This window comes from Colias eurytheme, chromosome 11 (assembly GCF_061535395.1).
Source record: "Colias eurytheme isolate Ceu_HAF_F1 chromosome 11, ilColEury1 Martin Lab GWU primary, whole genome shotgun sequence".
Lineage (NCBI taxonomy): Eukaryota > Metazoa > Arthropoda > Insecta > Lepidoptera > Pieridae > Colias > Colias eurytheme.
In genome coordinates, this window is record NC_142990.1 from 8,499,592 (window position 1) to 8,522,110 (window position 22,519).

The 22,519-nt window shown below is 33.6% G+C and overlaps 2 protein-coding genes across 3 annotated transcripts in view; one reads left to right on the forward strand and one right to left on the reverse strand.

Annotated features, from left to right (window-relative positions):
- Positions 1-1,902: 1,902 nt before the first annotated feature.
- The window catches only part of LOC149904746 (uncharacterized), a 30,446-nt gene continuing 9,829 nt past the window's right edge, over positions 1,903-22,519 (forward strand). Inside the window, exons 1-2 of one of the 2 annotated variants that reach the window (XM_090107420.1) lie at positions 1,903-2,121; positions 22,420-22,512. In XM_090107420.1, the coding sequence (XP_089963546.1) occupies positions 22,446-22,512 (67 nt within the window). In that variant the 5' untranslated portion in view covers positions 1,903-2,121; positions 22,420-22,445. The remainder of the gene's footprint in view (positions 2,122-22,419; positions 22,513-22,519) is intronic. The other variant, XM_090107421.1, reaches the window with a different exon arrangement.
- Positions 3,258-16,082, reverse strand: LOC149904747 (uncharacterized). The gene is made up of 4 exons (XM_090107091.1): positions 15,236-16,082; positions 14,558-14,785; positions 11,519-14,272; positions 3,258-3,325 (listed from the first exon to the last, which is right to left on the reverse strand). The coding sequence occupies exons 1-4, from the start codon at positions 16,080-16,082 to the stop codon at positions 3,258-3,260; spliced, it is 3,897 nt and encodes a 1,298-aa protein (XP_089963217.1).

Genomic DNA, 22,519 nt, shown 5'->3' on the forward strand with positions numbered 1-22,519 from the left:
AGAAGGAAAACAATTACGTGAAAGGATAAGTGGGTATATGTAAGCAATAAAAGTCAACCTTTTAAGCCGGACAATCTGAAAAAAATAATTTCAAGGCTACACGTTCTTCCTCATTCCCATAATAGTGATTGTATGTTAAGCATGGTTCAAGCTAATAATGCATAAAAAAATTAAGTCGAAACAACATGTTTTCGAGGGAGTATGACGTCCGAGTACTATTTTGTATTTTTATTTAAGAATCTGGAAGTTATAAGTTGTTGTAAGTATTTAAAATAATTATTTAGTTTTAGTTAACTATAATTATCTTTAATTTTATTGTCTTTGAAGAGCGCTGCACATACTGTTTATTGCTCTTTGCATACAACATTTACTTTACTACCTATACACCAGCTTCAGCCCGCCACTTCTGACACATCCTTCCCAAGCCACAGAATGTTTAATAGTACATATTTACTAATATACTCAGTTGGAATTCTAGTCTCTACTGTATTCCATCTGTGTTATTGATCTTCATTCTGCCATGTCACCTTGATAAATAGTTAAAAAGATCCCTCAATTTTTTCGATATTTAAGCACAAAAAAATTTCATTATCCATTGAATAGGTACTACCATTGTAATTCTTATCGTAATATCCTTAAAAATTGAAAAATTGAGTCTCGCAATCGAATTACGTGGAACTTCATTAAAATTGTATTTTGCAAACTGCAGCAGCATTTCACGACCATATCTTAAAAATTATGACATTTATTATTCTGGATATTTAGCCACATAATAATATTAAATATCCGTCTGGTCAGCGGCCAATACGTAACAAATGCGTCACACGTTTACGCCTCCTGTTAGCGGTTGGAGAAAGTGCTTGTGCAATGATGCAAACAACGCCGGCTACAAAGGCATAAACGATCTCACAATATTTCATATTTCCTCACAGAACTAAGTGCGTTTTTGGTTCAGAGGAAGGAACCTCAGGCACGACCTATGAAGGTTACTACCATAACATGAGCGTTGGCTAGTTATTGCAGATGGGATAAAGTTGTTTTTTTGAATGTAGGATAGAATTAAATGGTCGAAAAGCAATGCAATGCATGCAATGCAAAATGTGAACACGAATGAGAATTTGTTATTTAACTAGAAATATCTATGTAATCAAAATTAATCGGCAAATGTTTCTAAGCGTAAAACTCAACAACGCGGCAACGGCTCGACCAATTTGGCTATTTTTTTAACGTTTTTGTTAAGCCAAGGTTCTCATGGAGACAGGGCTAACGTCTGCTGAGGGCTGAGGCAGCTAGTAATCAATAATCTTATAATGAAGGTGAGACTTAATTACTGTTATTTGAAAGCTATCAAAAGAGTCGTTAAATTAAATACTTGTTCTAATGACCCATCAATGTACCAAATTTTTATTACAGGATATCCCTTTCTTCGAGAGAAAAGTAATAAACAATTTATATATATATATATATATATATATATATAGCTAATCAGTAAAATAAATTGGAAATAGAAGCAGCAATCATTATGATGTTACATCGGAATTCGGAACCACTGGTAATTACAAGGCATAAGACTGGTAATAAAGGTTGTACAATAACTTATAACCGCTCATAAGCATTGAGTTATTATAATGTTATTTATTACAAATCACTTTGCAGTTACGTTAGTATTTATTACGTGTTTGCTTTTGAAAAAAAAAGTGCTGGTGTTAGACTGTTAGACACATTTGCATAAGGTTCCAGTAATTTAATAGCCGTTACGTGGATGAAGCGGAAAGAGGAAGTATACCGAATAACATCAGCCCAAACTAAAAGCCAAACTAAACAATACCAGCAACGCAGCAACCAGATCACTGATGTAACCGCCAAAGTGTAGGGGGAAACCACTTTTCTCTTGACTCTTGAGTTTCTCCAAGCGGCGCGCGCGCAGTCCAACTCGCAACGTCACACCGTACGTATCCTCACTGAAGCTAAATTTGTTCCGATACAATCGAAATAATACGGTGTTGTTGTGATAAATATATTTGTGTAGTTGTGATTAAATATTGTTGAATACATCGATTGGTGTACAGTGTACGGTACTGCAGTTCTCGAGTCGCCCAACCGTATCGGAATAACTGTGAGGTTTGTTTTGTTTAATTAATATTCTTTGAGCGAACTTTGCGTAGTCAACAACATTTTACTGTTGACGATAGTTACCACTGTTCTATATCTTGAAACTTTACTATTTTCACTATTTGCATATACCGTATATCAAGCGGGAATTCACTTCACATTTTGCGAATATTTTCATTATAATTGCAAATTACCAAAATATAGTGGTGGTCATATAATTAAGAACGCTGATATAAAGGGAAGATTTTTTTCAGACTAAGATGCATAAATAATTTCATGTAATTATTTTTATTTTTCTCGATATAGAAATACTTTTCCAACAAATCACTGTATTCATTAATACATGTGATTAGCCTAAATATTAATAGACAAACTTTTTACACTACTTCTAAACATAGATAGTATTCCTATTTACTGGCTGGTCACGTAGGTAATTAAGAACGCTAAATAGTTTATACTTTATACTTTTATTCAAATTTGAATAGAGAACACTCGACTCGATTTGTGGTTGTAGGTAACTGTTTGTATAATTTTGGCGCCATTAAGTGTTGCAAAAGATTAAAAGTGATTACTTCTTATTAAAAAAATGGGAAGAAATAAAAGTTGTGATAAATCTACTAGGGAAGTTATAATAAAACTTCGCGGGAAGAATTGGTCTTATAAAAAGATAGCCGATGCAATGTTCAAAAAACTATGGTTTAACACGCCATAAGGCATTTTGATACGTATCTATCAAACAACTTCGGATGTCCCACGTATGCCAAGACAGAGAAAAACCACTCCTCGAGATGACCGAAACATCGTCCGTATGGCGAAACAAAATCCTTTTAAAGGGTCCAATGAGCTGAGAAAAGAATATTTCGGGGAAAATAACCCTTCAGCAATCTCAGCACGCACTATTCGAAGACGTTTGGTAGAAGAAAAATTGCATGGTCGGATAGCAAGAAAAGTACCCATGTTGAAACTTTGACACAGGCAAGCCTGGCTTAGATTTGCAAGAAAATATGAAAACTGGACTGTGCGACAGTGGAAAAATGTACTTTTCTCTGACGAAATGAAAATAAACAGAGTTATGTTCCGATGGAAAACGTTATGTTCGACGTCCTCCGAATACAGAATTCGACCCTGAGTACACGAAAGTTACATTAAAGCACGGTGCGCGGTGGTGGAAATGTGAAAATTTGGGGGTGCTTTTCTGGACATGGTGTTGGACCTGTAAAGTTGATAGAAGGTAACATGGATCAATTCCAATACAAAAATATACTGGAAGAAACAATGTTACTTTATGCTGAAGAAGTTCTACCGGTTATTTTGACATTCCAGCATGACAATGATCCAAAGCACACTGCACACACTGTAAAGGAATTTCTAACAGCGCAGTCAGTTTCTGTATTGCACTGGCCAGCTAACAGCCCTGACCTTAACCCAATACACAGTGTCGAAATTTAAGGGAGCTGTACGACGTTTTCTTAGAAGAATGGAACTCTATTTCTCTAGCAAAATGTCAAAAATTAATAGAGGCAATGCCTCGCCGGTGTAAAGCAGTAATTAAAAGCCGTGGACATGCTATTAAATATTAATTTTAGTTAAAAATGTATTAACTTGCTTTATAAATTTTTCGCGCTACGTATTATTCTAATTTTTTTAAATGAAAGTGTCATACAAAACAATTCCCGAGCAGATAAATTAATCGTTCTTAATTATTTGTCCAGCTTCACTATTATTTGAATGTGTTGCGTTTAAAATAAACTATTTTTGAAAAGAAATTGTTGGCGATTTTATTATTTATTCTTAAACTTAGTTGCTCTATTAATGTGGCTATTTTATGACATAACTAGTTGCTTCTCAGAAGGTGCACATCTCTGTGTATGACATTATTTAAATAAAAATTTCTAGTACTTCAAATTGTTCTTAATTATATGACCACAACTGTATATGTTAGTTAAGTAGTTGTAATATTGATAAATTAATCTTGACTTCTAAACTATAAGTTTTTAAATGTAATTTTCATAAACACATCTGAAAATAAATACTTAGATTATTAGATAAGATCTATCAACCCGGGTCTCAACCTGTAAATCTAGAAGAGCAAGAATGTAATCTTTGCGGTATCTGCAAAGTGGAAAATTGCATATAGGTACTTACTTTTGTTGCATTGTAAAAAAAAAGAAACATGTGTCGGTTCATAATTACTTTCTATAAGTCCTATAAACAATGTCGTATGGAAGGAGTCAGTACTGTAAAATACTGAAGAAAGAAGAAAAAAACTGGGAAAAGTGAACAGCCCTAACTATACCTATTCGATATACCTAAATCTTAGAAACTATTGGATCGATTTCATTTCTTTCATATCTACGTACGTGATTTCGGAATGGAATAGCTATATATTTATCACGGACATAGCCGGGGACTGATAAGATATATAAGTATAGTATAGAATAACTTTAAGATAATTACGTAATGACCGTAATTTACCGGTCTTTATTCTGCATTTAGCTTGATGTAGAGATGATTCAAATAATTTAATGATTAGGTTTAGGTATGCCTATAATAGGTACAATAAATAGCCAAGTTAAGTTTCATTAAAAAATATAAAATACAAAGAACGAAAACTGCCAATACAAAGCCAAGCATAAAACACATTCATGCTAAGAGGATATATAGCTGCATAACGATGCAAATCTAAATTTCAAATGCACTTTAGTGGCTTGTTATATCTTTATTTGCCATCTTTCTTATTTTCTCCTCCGGTGAGCAAACGCATATGGAAGTACCAATTAATGTTTACAGTAAAAAGAGTGTACCTTATCTGGTACATGACAACACTACCGATATGCGGATGTGATGTCAATGATAAGCTGTTTAGATCTGTCTTCTCTTGATTCGTTAGAACAGGAGAGTATTTTACAATAAGAAACACCTGCAGAACCTTTTTAAATATTACTTAATATTTTCATTGTTATAGTAAATTGATTTTAGAATATAAAAATGTATGGTAAAAGAAGTTATACCTTCGTTACGATTTATATATTTAATTCTAATGAAGTTTTTTAATAATCAAGATACAATTAAAACAGCAATAGTAATGTTGTTAATTTAATGAAGGACAGTCGCAAATTTATATAGGTAAATTTTAATTTATATAAGCTTGTAGACCTTCGATCCATACATTAGAATTCAACGCGCTATTTAAAATGTAGGTAATACATTTATTAATGAATGTAATGGCATTCCATTACATTCAATCATGATAACTTGGCCATATAATAAGTTATAAGTAATGGTAGCGAAATCCCTGATCTAAATAAAATGTATTTAATAGTATATCGTATATCTATAATTAATTTCTAGGGACAACACACAACTCAAATATATATACAGGGTGTCCCACTTTTGGTATACTAAGCTCAAAGGAGGTTATAGTTTTGCATACGCTGAGTACGTAAAAAATACTTATAAAATTCCAGACGCATTTTTTTTTCGGATAGATGAATTCTTAAAACTCTATGTGTACACCCCTAACAAGCAACACGCCCAAATTTGCCACCCGCATGTGAGATATCGTTTAAGATTATGTTTTCATAGACAAAATGCTCACATTAGAGAAGCGGTATATGCCGGCTGCGCGAAGCTAGAGAAGAAAACATGGATTTTCAGGAAAAATTTAGCAAAAAAATTTTGACGTAATTTTGTTGTTTAAGTATTTTTTACGTGATCAGTGTATGCAAAACTACAAGTCCCTTCGCGCTTAGTATACCAATAGTGGGACACCCTGTATATATATCGATATTTATTATTGATTTCGATTATTATTTTCTCTACTGCACGATATTTCGTATCTGCATCACCAATTCGAAACAAAAAACCCCAACTTTGAGGGATCTTACTGATTTTCGTAACACTGTGTTGCAATGCAGAACGCGCGAGTCTGTTTTGTTGATTATTATTAAAAAAAAAATATTATCAAAATGCTTAATCCATAATTAATGTAACCAAAAACCAAATGTTTATTTAATAACTTATTTTTTATTCTCTCACAAATGGACAGCTACTTAAATCAAATGCACTTTAAACCGTACACGTACTTTCGTAAATCGAACCTAATTAATACAGTGCTACACGCATTGTTTCGTCACAGCTATCGGCATTCACCAAGTGCTAACAATTGCCTCGAGTTGCGTACATACAGCCTTTTTTGTGCTACTAACATTGCAGCAACTCACCTATTGTATGAAGGAAGCTGGATGCTCGGAACCCGGGAAATATGCGCCTGGGTTCCAATGTGTGTTGCAAGCGGACAATATTCTATTGCTACTTATAATTATAGGTCATTAACGTCCAATTTATTTATAAATTATTGTTCTTGCATGCTCCTTTAACAATAGATAATTAATTAATATTAATTTTTATGCGTTACGACTCCCCGTATGGGAGTATGTGTGCTATTTATTATTTCGTATTATTGAAATGTGCCATGTCAATGATAAAATATTCTACCAATGAGAACCTTCGTATTTTGAAAGCGTGAGTTAAATAAATTTGGCCTTACGCACTAAATATTTTTTTGTATGTTTGAGTTTTACATAATTTTACAACTAAATGAAATTTTCGACCTTTAAAGGATAGGTGAAGACTACGACGATGAATTTGATTCATTTTATAAAATTGAAGTGTTTTATAAAAAAAAACAAGAAATGTAAAAAAAAAATATTACTAACGTAAAGAAAAAAAGTTCTATCAATATGATAATTTATATTTGAGTCTTGTACTTCTTAACAATGATTCATCTGTGCAAACAAAAGCCTGTCTGCACCGCTGTGCTTTCCATTCCTGCATTATAAGTGTGACGATATCTAATCTCAATTGTTGAATAAACACTTCCTCTTTATTTTTTACATACAGTATCATTGTAGCCTCAGCAATCACAAGTTTTACTTTAAATCGCAACACAATGGGTTTATATATCTTACGTCAATTGCGCAATATGTGTAATGTTTTTTGTTTTGTGTTCTTTCCTTATTTACATGACGTAGGAGTATGTCATGTAAAAAAATTCAATAAAGTTTGATTATTTTATGTAAATAAATTGTTTTCGTTAATTCTCATTCAATTAATATATGTAAGTCAAATTTATTCGATAATTAGTTAGGTTTAAAAACTTAATTGGACACAAAGGACAATAAAATATATCCCAATATTCCGTAAAATTATAGTACCTATATACCCAATCAATAAAAAGTTGTTATGACCTCAAGCAATGATGTAACACGGGCACCGTAAAACGCACCACTCGGATCAATAACGGTATACTTAATCTGCTTTCACTTTACGACTGAATGCAGCTAAGTATTAAGTAATACACCCTTAATTTTCCTTTTGGCATAATTAGTTTCGGTGCGACCGAAACCAATGTTGCATTTCGATACAATGTTAATATAAACTAGAGTCGATAAACATTCAAGATATCGTGACAATGTTCTTTCAATACAAATAATACATAATTAATTGCGATTTCTATTGTTTTATAGCAAAATATGTATTATGTATATCAATTAGATATGATAAACAGTTTCGTAATTTATAAATTATATGATATTATTATTTGACTGATGCATTCACTGCTTTCACTCACGAGTCGTGGTGGACGACGCGCCGACTATGAAGTTAGGGTCAAAACATTTAAATTGAATTAATTACGCATATTACATGATAACAATTTCTCTTCTATCAATCCAACTAAACTTGGATATAAAAACATTCGCTTTCGGATTAGATACAAGTAGGTAGCCTATATGTTCAATATTGCAAAATAGGAAAAAAATGTTTTACAAAAACATATTTTATACGAGTGTTAATTAACAGGCAATAAACTTATTACTTATCATTAATAAACAATGTCGTAACGAAAATGGACTGTGTAGAAATAAACAAACATATTGCATTTTCCATACAAGGTGATTACCTTGACAACCTAATTTTAGCCATTTTAATATAGTTAAAGTCAAAAAGCATTGGAAATATTCAAAGTGAGACCGTCATTGACCCTATATCTTGATCCGAACAATACAAATATTACTATGCAGTATTTCACAAGTAATCTCCGACCTTCCGAACACAGCTTTGAACTTTCAAATGCAAGTTAAGCAAAGCTGAGTGAAAGTCCTGCGGTTTTAGACTTACCTAGACCATCGCGATCACCGTCACACGTAATCGTGTTGGTTATTAAATTATTATGAGTTGGATACAGAACAATTATTATAGTCTTAAAAAATTACATAAAATCGCAAAACAAATCGAGTTATATCGAGCTCATACTTCATCTTCTTTAGTAGTAGTGTAGTTATCCGATCCTCCTACCCCGATCTTCGGTTGGTTAGTAAGCCACCGTAGCAAATTCTTCCACCATTTAATTATAATACCTACTCTTCAGTGTGTAGTTAGAAGAATTTCACGTGAGTATTTTTCTTAACATCGGATATTCAATTCTACCCAAAATGAAATATCCGTATTTAAATCAATATCTATCTATATATAAAATACAGGCCACATACCGTATTTAAATACATATTAGGTTTATATTTTATATTTTCGCTTTCCACCAGCGTCCAGCAACACTTTCTCTGAATAATTAGCTTCATTAGAGACATTTGAAGTAGAAACAATAAGATGCTATTGTTAGTAATAGGTGGTAATAGTTAGTAAAGTGCGGATTATCTACCGCATTTGAAAATTGTTCTCTATAATACACACTTTACACTTTACTTTTTACTTTTTAAACATTTATGTATTTTGGTATTTATTCCTCTATTGTACCAAAAGTTGTCTGGAAGAAATCGCTCTAAGCGATAAGACCGCCAATTGTACTTAGTGTAAGTTATATTTAAGTGTTTGTATTTATTGTTTTGTTATCTTTAAGTGCAATAAAGTATTTATAAATAAATAAATAAACTTTTTTCAGTTAAAAAATCATTAGTAATTTTACCTAAACTTTAACAACTGTAGACAAAAATAATATGTGATTCTGTGCATATTTCATTTACATGAAAATGTCAAGTTTTGGTCATCTATATGGTACCTATGTTCAATTTTTTTTACCATCTTCAACATACCTGTATCACTACATTGTATAAAACAAAGTCGCTTTCTCTGTCCCTATGTCCCTTTGTATGCTTAAATCTTTAAAACTACGCAACGGATTTTGATGCGGTTTTTTTAATAGATAGAGTGATTCAAGAGGATGGTTTTAGTATATATAGGTAATTTATTAGGTTTTAGACAAAGCGGGCGAAGCCGCGGGCGGTAAGCTAGTATTGTATAATTCGACACATTGAAGTGCATTTTATGTAAATAGACAAGCACGCACGCGTATTTTTCAATTTTTTTAACATTATAACTGACCACTGTTTTGTTCATTATGTATCTACATGCATATCTTTAATCTCTTATATATAAAATTCTCGTGTCACAATGTTAGTCTGCATACTCCTCCGAAACGGGTGGACCGATTCTCATGAAATTTTCTGTGCATATCGGGTAAGTCTGAGAATCGGCCAACATCTATTTTTCATATGTACCACGGGCGAAGCCGGGGCGGACCGCTAATATAATATAAAAGCGTTTTCTGTACAATGTTTTCTGTAAGATTTTTAGTATAGTTGATGACTGATGTACCTTAATTCTTACTGAGAAATAAGAATACAAAAACATTTAAACGGTGGATGTAACGTTATCAGCGGATTACGTCCAAGATTTAAGTACCTAATCGTGGTCCATGAGATCACCACATATTATATTATTATGAAGTCTCTTTGCAAATTGTCGGGATATCTTTTATAAGGATGTATGTAATTGTGTCGTGTTTAAATCCATTACGTCCTTAAATTAATTGCACGATAACATTTTAACACGTTCACTGCGGCATGTCCAGTATCGGGCCATCAGCGACTACACCACAGTGCGGCGCCCAAAATCGCAGTTTTCACCGTGGTGCGGCGAGGTTTTTTATATGTTAATCAATGACTAGAAAAGAGACAAATATATTTTTGTGATCACAGTTTGAAGTAGGACTCAATTTCGTTTAAAAATCGTATGGCAAAATATTGGACCAACGCATAGAAAAGAAACCGTTTCTTTTGTGTGCGGCATGTCAAATATTTTGCCATGGACAAGCACCTCATGCCGCACTGTACTGCGAGCGCGCCGCGTGTCAGTCTCGCATAGTGATGCACCAGGACCGAAGCACTTTTCTTTTGAGTTTTTTTAAATGACAATGATACCTTAAAGGCTTTAGTTTTTTTACTTTCTTTTATTTCGTAGCATAAATGCAAAAATGTGATGACAGTTGTGAAAATAATATAAAACATTAAAACAAAAGTTACTGAACAAATTAAAACAAAAGTTACTGAACAATTTCCTGATAGTACTCTATCAAGTACCGTGTTTTATATGTGTTTTTTTTTGTATCGACGATCTCGTTATCTGTTAACAAACAGACTGAAATATATAAAATTGATTTATATCGATATCGATGTTTTATTTTACAGTGTTTCCCATCGCTATTACTGTAAACATGCCGTATCAACGCAGTGCGGGATGGCAAATAATTTTTCTCAAAATCAGGGGTTTACATTTTCCCTCATATCTTTTAAACTATTCGGTCAAACTAAAAGCTATTCATGCGGTATATAACTACTAGACTATATATACTACTAGCAATGCCCTGCGGTTTCACCCGCATAGATAGCGATATCGTGACAGTGAAAAGTCTAAGGTCGGACTATAGGTTTAATTTTTAATCACATGAAAATTTTAGTTTACCTAGTTTTCTTATTTTTTGATGAATTCCTTTCAGATTATTAGATACACAGCGTCATTTAATCAATAATCAATGCAGATTTTAATTTATATTCATAACACCATTTATGTAAAATGTTATATTAGTAAATTTAAAAATACTCTACAGGTTTTGAAAAATTATTGACATCAAGTAGTTTGGTTTCTTTAGTCGGTCCAGTTGATTTGAACCTGATCAGTATAAATTGTTAAAAAACAGAGATTCAATATTTTTGATAAAAATTCTTGTACCTATAAGTAACATTTGAAAAAGTTTTATTTGTAGAACTTCAGTGTCTCAGTACTTCCCTATATACAACATTTGTCGTAGTTTTGTTTTGTGGCAGCAAAATTACTTGATGTTCTGGAGTTCCGACTCGGGATAGGCCAACATACAATTGTCCATGAGTAAAACATTCTTTACGCAAGTCAATCCCTACTAAATTGAATGTTTGGCCCTGAGACTTATTAATGGTCAAGGCAAAGGAAGTTTTTACCGGAAATTGTATTCTTTTAAAAGGTATAGGTATATCCGTGGGTATCATTGGTATCCTTGGAATATAAGCTATCTCACCAGTTGCAGGCCCAGTTATAATAGTCGCTACAATTAAGTTGTCTTTCAGTTCTTTTATGAGTAGTCTCGTCCCGTTACACATGTTTGGTGGGCTTAAATTTCTCAAAAGCATGATTGGCGTCCCAACTTTTAATGATAAATTGTGAGGCGGTAGTCCTGAAGGATTAAGTGAATTTAAAAATTCCTGTGGGTAATGAACGGCATCCTCTGTATTAGAAACTGTATCTATCGATTTGTAATGTTTAACCTGGCCGGGAACTTTTTGTGTGATGATGTTATTTATTTCATCGACCGTCTCATTCCGAGGAGACACTATTGCTCTAGAACACAGCCAATGAAAGTCTTTTTCAAGTAAATTTTCAATGTCAGGGTAAACAGCATCTATCAAATTTTCTAAACTATAAACTATTTTGCCCAGAGACTCATCTAAAAGAACTTCAAAAGTGTTTAAATTCGGAGACGGGAAAATGCCTTCACCAAGTTTTAACAATTTTTGTGGAAAATTGCTTTGAGTGTTTCCACGGAGGTGAGCTCTCATGTTAGTCCGCAAATTCAAATGTTGAATCGATGCCCAAAGTGGAGACGATTTCAAGCAAGCTTTGATAATATCTGCCCGCGTGCCTCTGTTAATTACTGGAAGGGTCTGTCTGAAGTCTCCGGCAAACACAAAAGTAATACCACCCATAACAGCAGCAGAGTTTCTTAGGTCTTTTAAAGATCGGTCCACAGCCTCCACATGAGCTCTGTGGCTCATAGTGCATTCGTCCCAAATTATTAATGACGCATCTTGTAATAGTTTGCCAAGAGGTCCATTCTTGCGGATAGAACATGTTGATTGTTGTTCCAAAGAGACGGACAGTGGGAGTTTAAATGTGGAATGTGCAGTCTTACCTTCACACAAAAGAGTGGCAGCAATCCCTGACGAAGCTACTGCTATTGCTATTTTGCCTGACTGTCTTATCTTAGCAAGAATCAAATTAGCAAGAAATGTTTTGCCTGTACCTCCTGGAGCGTCTAAAAAAAATAAATTCCCCCGATTGTTGTCTACGCTGTCTATTATTGTGTCAAAAGCATGTTTTTGATCAGGAACTAATTTTAAGACATTGTCATTGATAAATGCTGTTAATTCATTTGTATTATAACGTGTTAACGTAATGTCTGTATTATGGTGGGAACGAACTGAGGGAGGTAATCCAACATCACTCAAACTTTTATCATTTAATTGCAACAGTTTGTTTTCTATTTCTATTAAACCTTTATTATAAATATCGTCACTGAAAGGTAAAGTAAAATCTTGGTTTTCCTGCCTGACTCTATGTCTAATATCTTCGCATAAATGATTTTTAAAACTATCCCACAACTGCAATGGTTCCGATGGGTGACAAAACAAAAGAATGATTACAAACAGCTCTCTCAGATTTTTAGGACTATCAGAAAACGAAGCTTCCCTTAGGGCATAGTTCCAGTGGTCATCATTTTCAAGTAAACCTAAATCGCGGCAAACTGCTTGAAACGTCTCCTTGACAATACCATTTATAGTTTTGAGATATTCGAAGGAGGTCGGACCGCGTACGTGATGTAGCAGAATTCGGAGATAAAAACATTCTGATTGAGAGGGATGTACCGCGTAAACTCTACCTAAAGCGGCATCTTTTTTTATCCCCGGATGGCCAACTACATCTTCACCACGCCTCCTTCTTGTAAATTTATTATTAGCCCAAGTATAGTATTGAGGGACTTCGTGGTAAAGTAGGGTTTTAGCGAATTCATCTTCAAGACACAGATCAAAAAACGCCAGCAAAGTCGTTTTACGTGGGTTTTGAGCTACTTGTTGAGCTGTCCCTGGTGTAAAGTAGACCCTCTGACCATTCTCTAGATGAACAACTAAATGCACGACAGTAGGGTACCGGTCGTGAATTGGAAATTCTAAAAGTCTCCATACAGCTTCAGATGTACTAATATAGCGGCCATTTAAATAGTTTTCTACTTCATTGTTTGGATTTCTAACGCTGAACGTAGCTTGATCTGATCCTTTATTAATATATTTGCAAATATATTTTATAGCTTGGACCGAATGGCAATATTCAACATTGATATGAGCGTTGAAACTTTTACATAACAGTGGGGAATAAGGGACAATCCACCTATTATCTATGGTGACCCTACTTCCCCTAATGTTCAATGTAGCGCTCCGACCTCCATTTTCCGTGTCACGGCGACGATATACTGGATAACCATCTTCTCCCGTCTGGGTATCCATAACGAAACGTCGTGGGTATTTTTTAGTGCAGATACCGTTCCTCATACATGGAGCCGTTAAGTTCTGCTCTCCGCACGGTCCATGCACCATATTTTTCGTTACAACATCGAACAATCCGGGATCAATTTGTGGGTCAGGTACCTCGGCAACTATAATATTATCAATTTCGTCTGGCTGTATTTTTCTTTCCAGCCAGAACAACAAATGGCAATGTGGTAGGCCGCGCTTTTGCCACTCTACACTTGCCATATGGCATCTTACTTTACCGAATATTTCGGTTTTGGTGAAAAGTTTGATGAATTTTTTCATCTTTAAATGAAACACTCTCGCTATAATATCATGTCGGTCGAAGGACCGTTGACCTGGTAACAGCAACGCTTTAATTTCATCCCATTCCGGGTTGCAAGTAAATGTGACGAATAAGTCAGGTCTCCCGTAATTTCTGACGTAGGTCATAGCGTCCTGTGTTTTTTCATGTAAATAACGGGGAGAACCTGTAAAAGATGACGGTAATATTATATGTTGACCAATATTTGATGGGTCAACATTCGCGTCTTGGTTTAAAGCATCTCTAAGATGGATGTAATCGTCAGCTCTGAGTTGTTGTTGATTCCGAGAAATAAAATTTAATCTTTCGGAAATCATTTTGGCCATCATATCCACACAGTATTGGCTAAATAAATCTCTATAATAATGTAATATATTTAAAGAATTTTCTCTTAACATCAATCTATATGCGTAAAATTGCATACATGTAACATTTTTGTTCCGCGCTGTACCTTGTTGTGGGATGGTTAGATAATAACCATCTTCTCCTCTTATAAACATTATAGGATATTGTAGGGGGTCATATGAGCGGTGTAATTCTGAAACTCTTCTTAACTGTCCATCTTTACTGTGCAAAACTATATCTCGGGGGCCCTTTTCTTCATCGACCAAAAGAACGGCTACCTCGTTTACATTAGGAGCATTAAATCTACCTCTGTGTGCTGTCTGTGGTGTGCGATCTGAATGAATAATGAGTTTTAAATTTTCCGATGAGTTGAGTTCTAAGTTTTGTTTAAAACTTTGTATGTATATATTGTGACTATTCAACATGATCTGCAATTCGTTTATCAAATCTGGTTTTAGCGTGGGGGCAATGTTCGATCGCAGAGATAATTGGTCAGCATCAGAAATAAAATATATCTGCAAAAATTTTGGGCTTTGGCCAGATGGCGGTAAAAGACTACCTATCAGATGATACACTTGTCCTTCAACCTTAAAGGTGGGCATAAAACTACCCTCGCGAATTTCTTTTGCCCCAAACGAAGTCATTTGAAAGAGGCTATTGTATCTACGTACGTTATTCAAAAAATGCGCCGACAATGTATGATTATTTGTTAAAAGGCTTTTTATTGGTTCTGGTGGTTCTTCAATATCAGGAAGAATAACTTTACCAGACGCGCAACACATACCATTTGTTTCATCGGACCATTTTCTTGCAAAACATTTAGGACATATCTTATTCATTGCTCCTATTTGAACAGAGTTCTGGTTAGCATAATCGATTTGGGGATCATAATTAAATGCCGATCTGTTACTGTGTGCCAAAACTCTGTAACGCGTCGTTGTTCTTACGGACCGTTGCCTTTGTCTCTGTTCCATAAGCCGTTGTGAGCGTTCAGCGCTAGATTCGCGAGCCCGTGTATGTGAAACCCTAGCGCTATTTTCAGCAAGACGCTGTGAACGTTCAGCGCTAGAATCGCGAGCCCGTGAATGTGAAATCCTAGCTCTATTTTCAGCAAGACGCTGCGAACGTTCAGCGCTAGATTCGCGAGCTCGTGACTGTGAAACCCTATCTCTATTTTCAGCAAGACGCTGCGAACGTTCAGCGCTAGATTCGCAAGCCCGTGTCTGTGAAACCATAGCTCTATTTTCAGCAAGACGCTGAGAACGTTCAGCGCTAGATTCGCGAGCCCGTGTCTGTGAAACCCTAGCTCTATTTTCAGAAAGACGCTGCGAACGATCAGCGCTAGATTCGCGAGCCCGTGTCTGTGAAACCCTAGCTCTATTTTCAGAAAGACGCTGCGAACGATCAGCGCTAGATTCGCGAGCCCGTGTCTGTGAAACCCTAGCTCTATTTTCAGAAAGACGCTGCGAACGATCAGCGCTAGATTCGCGAGCACGCGATTGCAACGCGTACTCTCTCATACTCGTAAGTCGAGCTGAATTTTCAGAAGAAGACTCTCCAATACGACGTATTTTAGCTATTCTCGCTTGAGAACTACGTGCAGATAGTTGTGAATTTCTTTTTCGTGGCATTATTATTTTGGAAAAGATGTATTATGTGTCAAAGTTAATAACGTACCTAGTTAATAAATACCTAATGGATAAATTTGATAAAATACTGTAATATACTAAATAAATACCTAAGAATGTTATCGAAATAACTATCTTTCTATGAAAAATAAATAATGTTAATAATAGTAAAAGTTAGTGAAACCGGAAAATGTGTTGTGAAGAAACAATAAGATGAATAAAATAATTTGTAAGTAGTTCTGAAAAGAACTTTTTAACGCTTTGAAATTGATAAATACTGTAATATACTAAATAAATACCTAAGAATGTTATCGAAATAACTATCTTTCTATGAAAATAAATAATATGTGTTGTGAAGAAACAATAAGATGATTAAAATAATTTGTAAGTAGTTCTGAAAAGAACTTTTTAACGCTTTGAAATTGATAAATACTGTAATATACTAAATAAATACCTAAGAATGTTATCGAAATAACTATCTTTCTATGAAAATAAATAATATGTGTTGTGAAGAAACAATAAGATGATTAAAATAATTTGTAAGTAGTTCTGAAAAGAACTTTTTAACGCTTTGAAAACTCAAAATATTCGATTTCGGTTGCGTCCACTGCGTAGGGAGCCGACCGCGCGAGTGAGCCGCGCGGCTACCTATCTCGCAGAACTCAATATCCCTTCCCTCCTCACCTTCACCCCGTCCCGAACTACGCCTGCTCATTGTATTAAACAGTAAACCTACTATTTTCTGTAGATTGACACTTTTAAAAATTCGTTATATCTTTTGAATGGAATATCCAATTTTTTTAATTTAAAAAGTATTTTGCTGGTATTGAAACAGTCTACAATAAAACATCATTTAATGGGATAAGGATTAATATATGTGTATGGATAACATGGTTTGATTACTGTCGGCACTTCTATTTACTTTGAAAACGTATAAAAGTTGTTGTAGTAACATAACTACTGAAGATGGACATATGGTATCGCGGACTTTCTTGTAGATATTGATCCATTCTATAATACCGTAGAACATTTTTTTGTTCTATCTTCAATAGATTCCGCAGCGCACGCGATGACAGAAGTTTTATTGAGGATTTTTTTACACCTTGGGTTACATTATTGCATTTTTGGTAAGGATCTCTAATTTTTTTGAAAATGCAATATAGCCTATGTTGCTCAGTAAAGATGCAGCTTTCTAATGGTGAAAGAATTTTTGAAATCGGTCCAGTAGTTTATGCGTGAAAACCATACATACATACATACATACATACTTACAAACTTTTCCTCTTTATAATATTAGTATAGATAGTATAGATTATCTGAAAAAAATTTTTTTGAAATATCTTGAAATTTCATGAAATTATTAACCTTCAAAGTCAGAAGGTGCGATGTGATAAAAATGGCTCATGACGCACAGTGGTGAACTTGCCGATGTGAAGTATGGAAGACATGCCGCAACAACGGTAAGTTTGGCATTTTAGGTGCCGCAGTGAACGTGTTAAGTAATGTTAGGTATTAACATTATTGTTGTAATGAAATACAGTCATAATAAATTTTATAATGTGGAATCATCATATTTTGTAATGCTCCTAATATTTCTTCATAGCAATTTAAAAAATCGTAGACATTCGATTTTTTACAATTAGCACTCAATGTAACCAATACTCGGACATAAAATATTATATTGCAGTTGACCCGAAATATCAGTTTCTGTGTCAACCATCTATTCCGTAGGAAGTTCACTAGATATAATATCAAATTCAATATTGTTAGAATCCGAAAAGCCGACGAGCCATGAAATTAAGGTCGTTTTACCTCCACTGCTGTTCGGGTCAGTGAATACGATCGACATGGCCGACATGTTGGATTGCAAATAATCCGTAACCAATCATAATAATACCCTCATATAAAATTTATTGTTATTAGAAACTATTTTCTCTATCGACCAGACTCTCTCCAAACTAATTGTTATTGAAAACTTTATCTGTAACAATCGGATTAGAGAGATAGACCGGACTCTCAGTGGAGTTTCGTTTGCAAAAATCGCGGACCTAAATCTGACTTCTGATATATATTGTATAGATCCCAGACATCCTATAGACAGATGTTGCCAACCAGTTTTGTGGTCCCCCTGCCCGCACCCCGGTAATTAAATATGGCATACAAAGAAAAAAATAAAAATTTCCAAAACATGCCGTGTGGGGTATCAAATGAAAGAGCTTATTGAGTAGATCACGAATATATAGCATACTATATACATTTCTTACACTTTCTCTAAGATTTTTTAGAAAATTTACGAAAATGGTCCATTTTTGAGTTAACTTTAAACCACTGTAGATTGAAAACTCATGAATATATTTTTTAAATTATTATTTTAAATAATTAACAATAGTCCATTGTTTACGATTCAATATTTCGTACAGTGAAATAGTTGCATGGGGGAGTGGAGGGAGCATTCAAAGATGGCGAGTATATTTTCAAGTTCATATAGTATATAGTTATTTTCATCAAATCCACCACATAGCTCACTTATATTATATTACGAACTATTGAATCATAAACAATGGACTGTTGTTAATTATTTAAAATAATAATTTAAAAAATATATTCATGAGTTTTCAATCTATAGTGGTTTAAAGTTAACTCAAAAATGGACCATTTTCGTAAATTTTCTAAAAAATCTTAGAGAAAGTGTAAGAAATGTATATAGTATGCTATATATTCGTGATCTACTCAATAAGCTCTTTCATTTGATACCCCACACGGCATGTTTTGGAAATTTTTATTTTTTTCTTTGTATGCCATATTTAATTACCGGGGTGCGGGCAGGGGGACCACAAAACTGGTTGGCAACATCTGTCTATAGGATGTCTGGGATCTATACAATATATATCAGAAGTCAGATTTAGGTCCGCGATTTTTGCAAACGAACATCTCCTTGGAGCCTGCTCTAAGAAAATGTTTACGTTCTTTGTGAAATTACACGATGTTGCATCGTTGATTTAAAATAAATTATTATAAAAGACCTATAGGTAAATTCCATACTAATATTATAAATGCGAAAGTAACTCTGTCTGTCTGTCTGTTACTCAATCACGCCTTAACTACTGAACCAATTTGCATGAAGTTTGGTATAGAGATATTTTGATACCCGAGAAAGGACATAGGCTACTTTTTATCCCGGGAAATAGGATAGGTTTTATCCCGGAAATCCCACGGGAACGGGAACTATGCGGGTTTTTCTTTGACTGCGCGGGCGAAGCTGCGGGTGGAAAGCTAGTAGTTGTATACGTAGTATATTATTATTAGTCTGTGCTAGTAGGTAATAATTGTGGTTTTACAAACTTTGGCAACATGTTATAATGACATAACAATAAAACCATGCAAATTGAAAATTGTTATACACTTGTTTATCTTTCAATGGTCGGTCTGATTATTTATTATTAAACGGTAGTCTAGGTAATTGAAACAATCATCTAATCTAACAAGGGAATTGATATAGATATAAAACTTTGTGTTTCGTATCAACTTCAGACTATTGCACGCCTCATAAGCGAAGCGTTGAGGTGGGTACTACTGTCACTTCGCGCAAAACATCTGATTTTTCAAACTTAAAATGTCTTTATGTATCATACATTGCACTTGTAAGATAATACATACACACACATATTAAGAAAAAACACTATTTTTAACGTTCATGATATTTTTGATGTCATTTTTGTTATTTAAACTAGTTAAAAAACAGTTTAAAAAAGTTCTGTCTTGGACGTCCGTGTGTCTGTATGTGCGGATCCTTTTTCTTGTTAACACGATATAATAGCGACCGAAATACTTTACTAATCGAGTCTTTTTTTTTTCTCTTACGCTTGAGTATGCTCAGGAATAGAACCCTTTCATTTTTCAGGGTCTGATTCGATGTGGTTTAATTGTTATTAAATAAACAAAAATAATAATTAATAAATATTTATTAAAAAAAATTATGAGGCGTGCACTTTTGGATTTTCCAAATTATTTCTTATTTACCATTGATTCTGTTCCTGTTTAGTTCAGCCTATACTTAATGTAGTTAATGCTTTAGCGGTTAGTCGATTTACAATTATTAGAAGAATCTAAGGCTATAATTATTAAGCAATATAGGTAAATGAGTAAGTAATTACTTGCAGGTAATTAGACATTACGCACAGTAATTTCCCACTCAAACGACGTCTGTTTAGTGAATAATTATTAAATTAATTAATAGGGAAGATTGTAAATATAGACCTAACGCTTTCAATAAATAATTGATTGTGTGACCATTGAAATGCCACAAGAAACATACAATTAAACAAAAAATAGCAGTTAAACCTGTTAATTTTTTGATCGTACCTACCAACTTATAAATGCTGTTTGCATATAAGTTGGTACTGATGTAGAGCAATATAATATGTTTTTTGTTCTTGCTGGTGAGTGACATTTAATTAATTTATAATTGACGTGAATTAAAAACAAAGATTCGTTTTACAAAATAATTAATAATGTAGGTATAACTATATTTTTAAATGACAATTGACATTTTAACAAATAAAATTAAGAATTTAAAATTACAAAACATTCATTTTTTGCCTTTTCAGAAGAATAAAAATAAGATAAACTCCTACACAGAGTTCCACACTAAAATATAAATTTTACAGCACTGTATACTTAGTTATAATTGTGCAAGTTTTTTCGCTAACATTCTTATGCAGTGCAGCAGACTGGTTGCTTGCAGACGAGGTTAACCTTAATACCGTCGTCGGCCTTTCGTTTTGCTAAACTATATTGTCGTCAATGTTTTTCAATTGCATAATAAATTCAAAAACAAATAAAGAATTTAATAGTTATAATGTCGCAAAATAATTAATTTTCCTTCTTATCTTGTTGAGTCAGAGTAATGTACCTACAATTACTTCGTCTCAAGTAACGTAAAATATTTATAATCCTGTGATTCAAAGCACGTGTCAAGTATTTTAGTGGCTCTATAAAGGAGAAGGAGATCTATTAAATTGTCGTAAATAATCTAAAAATAGCCTATTGTCACATATTCATTTAAATGTATGATTCAGCTAGTGTTCGGTAGATCAATTTGTTATATATATATTTAAATATAATGGAGTAATTACCTATGGGTAATTTGGTTATACTAATTTTGGGTATATTTTCCCTGATATGTAGAGTAAGGGTAGTTTATACAGATTTATTATAATCTGTTATTACAATTTTATGAATATCAGTTAAAATCAAATCGATTCCTTAAATCTTACAAGATTGGACTAAGAAAAAATAATAAGAAACTAATTAATTTGAGACATTTCCATTCAATTTAGCGTGCAATTCATTTAAATTTCTCTATAAAAGTGTAACTCATTTATGCACTTAAGATTTTGGAAAGAGAAAGTTTCGACAGTTGTGTTATTTGTAGATTCTGCAGTCTGCTTGACCCACCATTTTTGAATAAACTAAGTTCACTTATCTACAGCAATCTTTGTCAGGTTTCCGTAATTGCAAATTATAATTAAAAACTACGTAATGGAACGTGCAAGCATTATATAGGTAGATATACAGATAGTATGTTCACGTGAGAAATTCAACAAAAACCTATAAGCGATTGTATTAACTGTTAATGTTTCAAAATCTCTAGAAGAGATATTAGGTACAAACGAAACCTATACTCTCATGTCTCACGCAATAAAATATTTAAGCAACAATATATTTCCGACACAATAGAAAACGTGAAAAACTCTAACAAAGGGATTAAAAGTAGACCACGTTCACATTTCCTCTCGCGTGTATTGAAAAAAATTGGTCACATGACTGTTAGGCAAGATTTAACAAGTGCCAATAAGGTTGACAAAACCTAATTAGAGATACTTGTAAAGTTCTCCAAGATTTTCACAATGCTTATACTATTTCATTTGTTATCTCAGTTATAAATTATAACAATATTTTTGGTGATGACATTACAGATAACTGATATTTAATTCGATTATTTAGGTAGGTACACATCTTTTGAGTGTGATATATGTATTTAAAATAATTACTTTCCTCAATGAAGATATAATGATGTTTTCGAATTGATTAAATCACAATAAGCGTCTTTGTCGTTAAATAATATTGAATATCCAAAGATGGGCAAACTAGCAATCTTCATACATTGTTATTTCGCTCTTCACAGACTTATAATAAAAAGCATAATTTGCAACAAGATAGAGAAAGTTGAAGTCAACTCAATCTGTTTTAATCAAATTCAAAATGATTAGTGTTAAATTGTGACCAAATGTGTACATACGAATTTCACATAATCATACATATTATTTGTTTATTATAGGTGTTCGTGAATGCCGGGCCGCATGGATGGCGACGCACGTATGGCGCTCGATCGCCTTAATACTAGCTCTCACAACTCTAGTATTAGCTAAATGTAAGTC

Bases quoted from the DNA above. Each gene is read 5' to 3' on its own strand.
- LOC149904747 (XM_090107091.1), bottom strand. From the start codon at position 16,082: ATGCCACGAAAAAGAAATTCACAACTATCTGCACGTAGTTCTCAAGCG. The intron at 14,273-14,557 runs GTACAGCGCGGA...CATCTTTTACAG, and splicing joins TCTAACCATCCCACAACAAG to GTTCTCCCCGTTATTTACAT. The intron at 3,326-11,518 runs GTGAGATAGCTT...TCAACTTTACAG, and splicing joins TATAACTGGGCCTGCAACTG to GTCCAACACCATGTCCAGAA.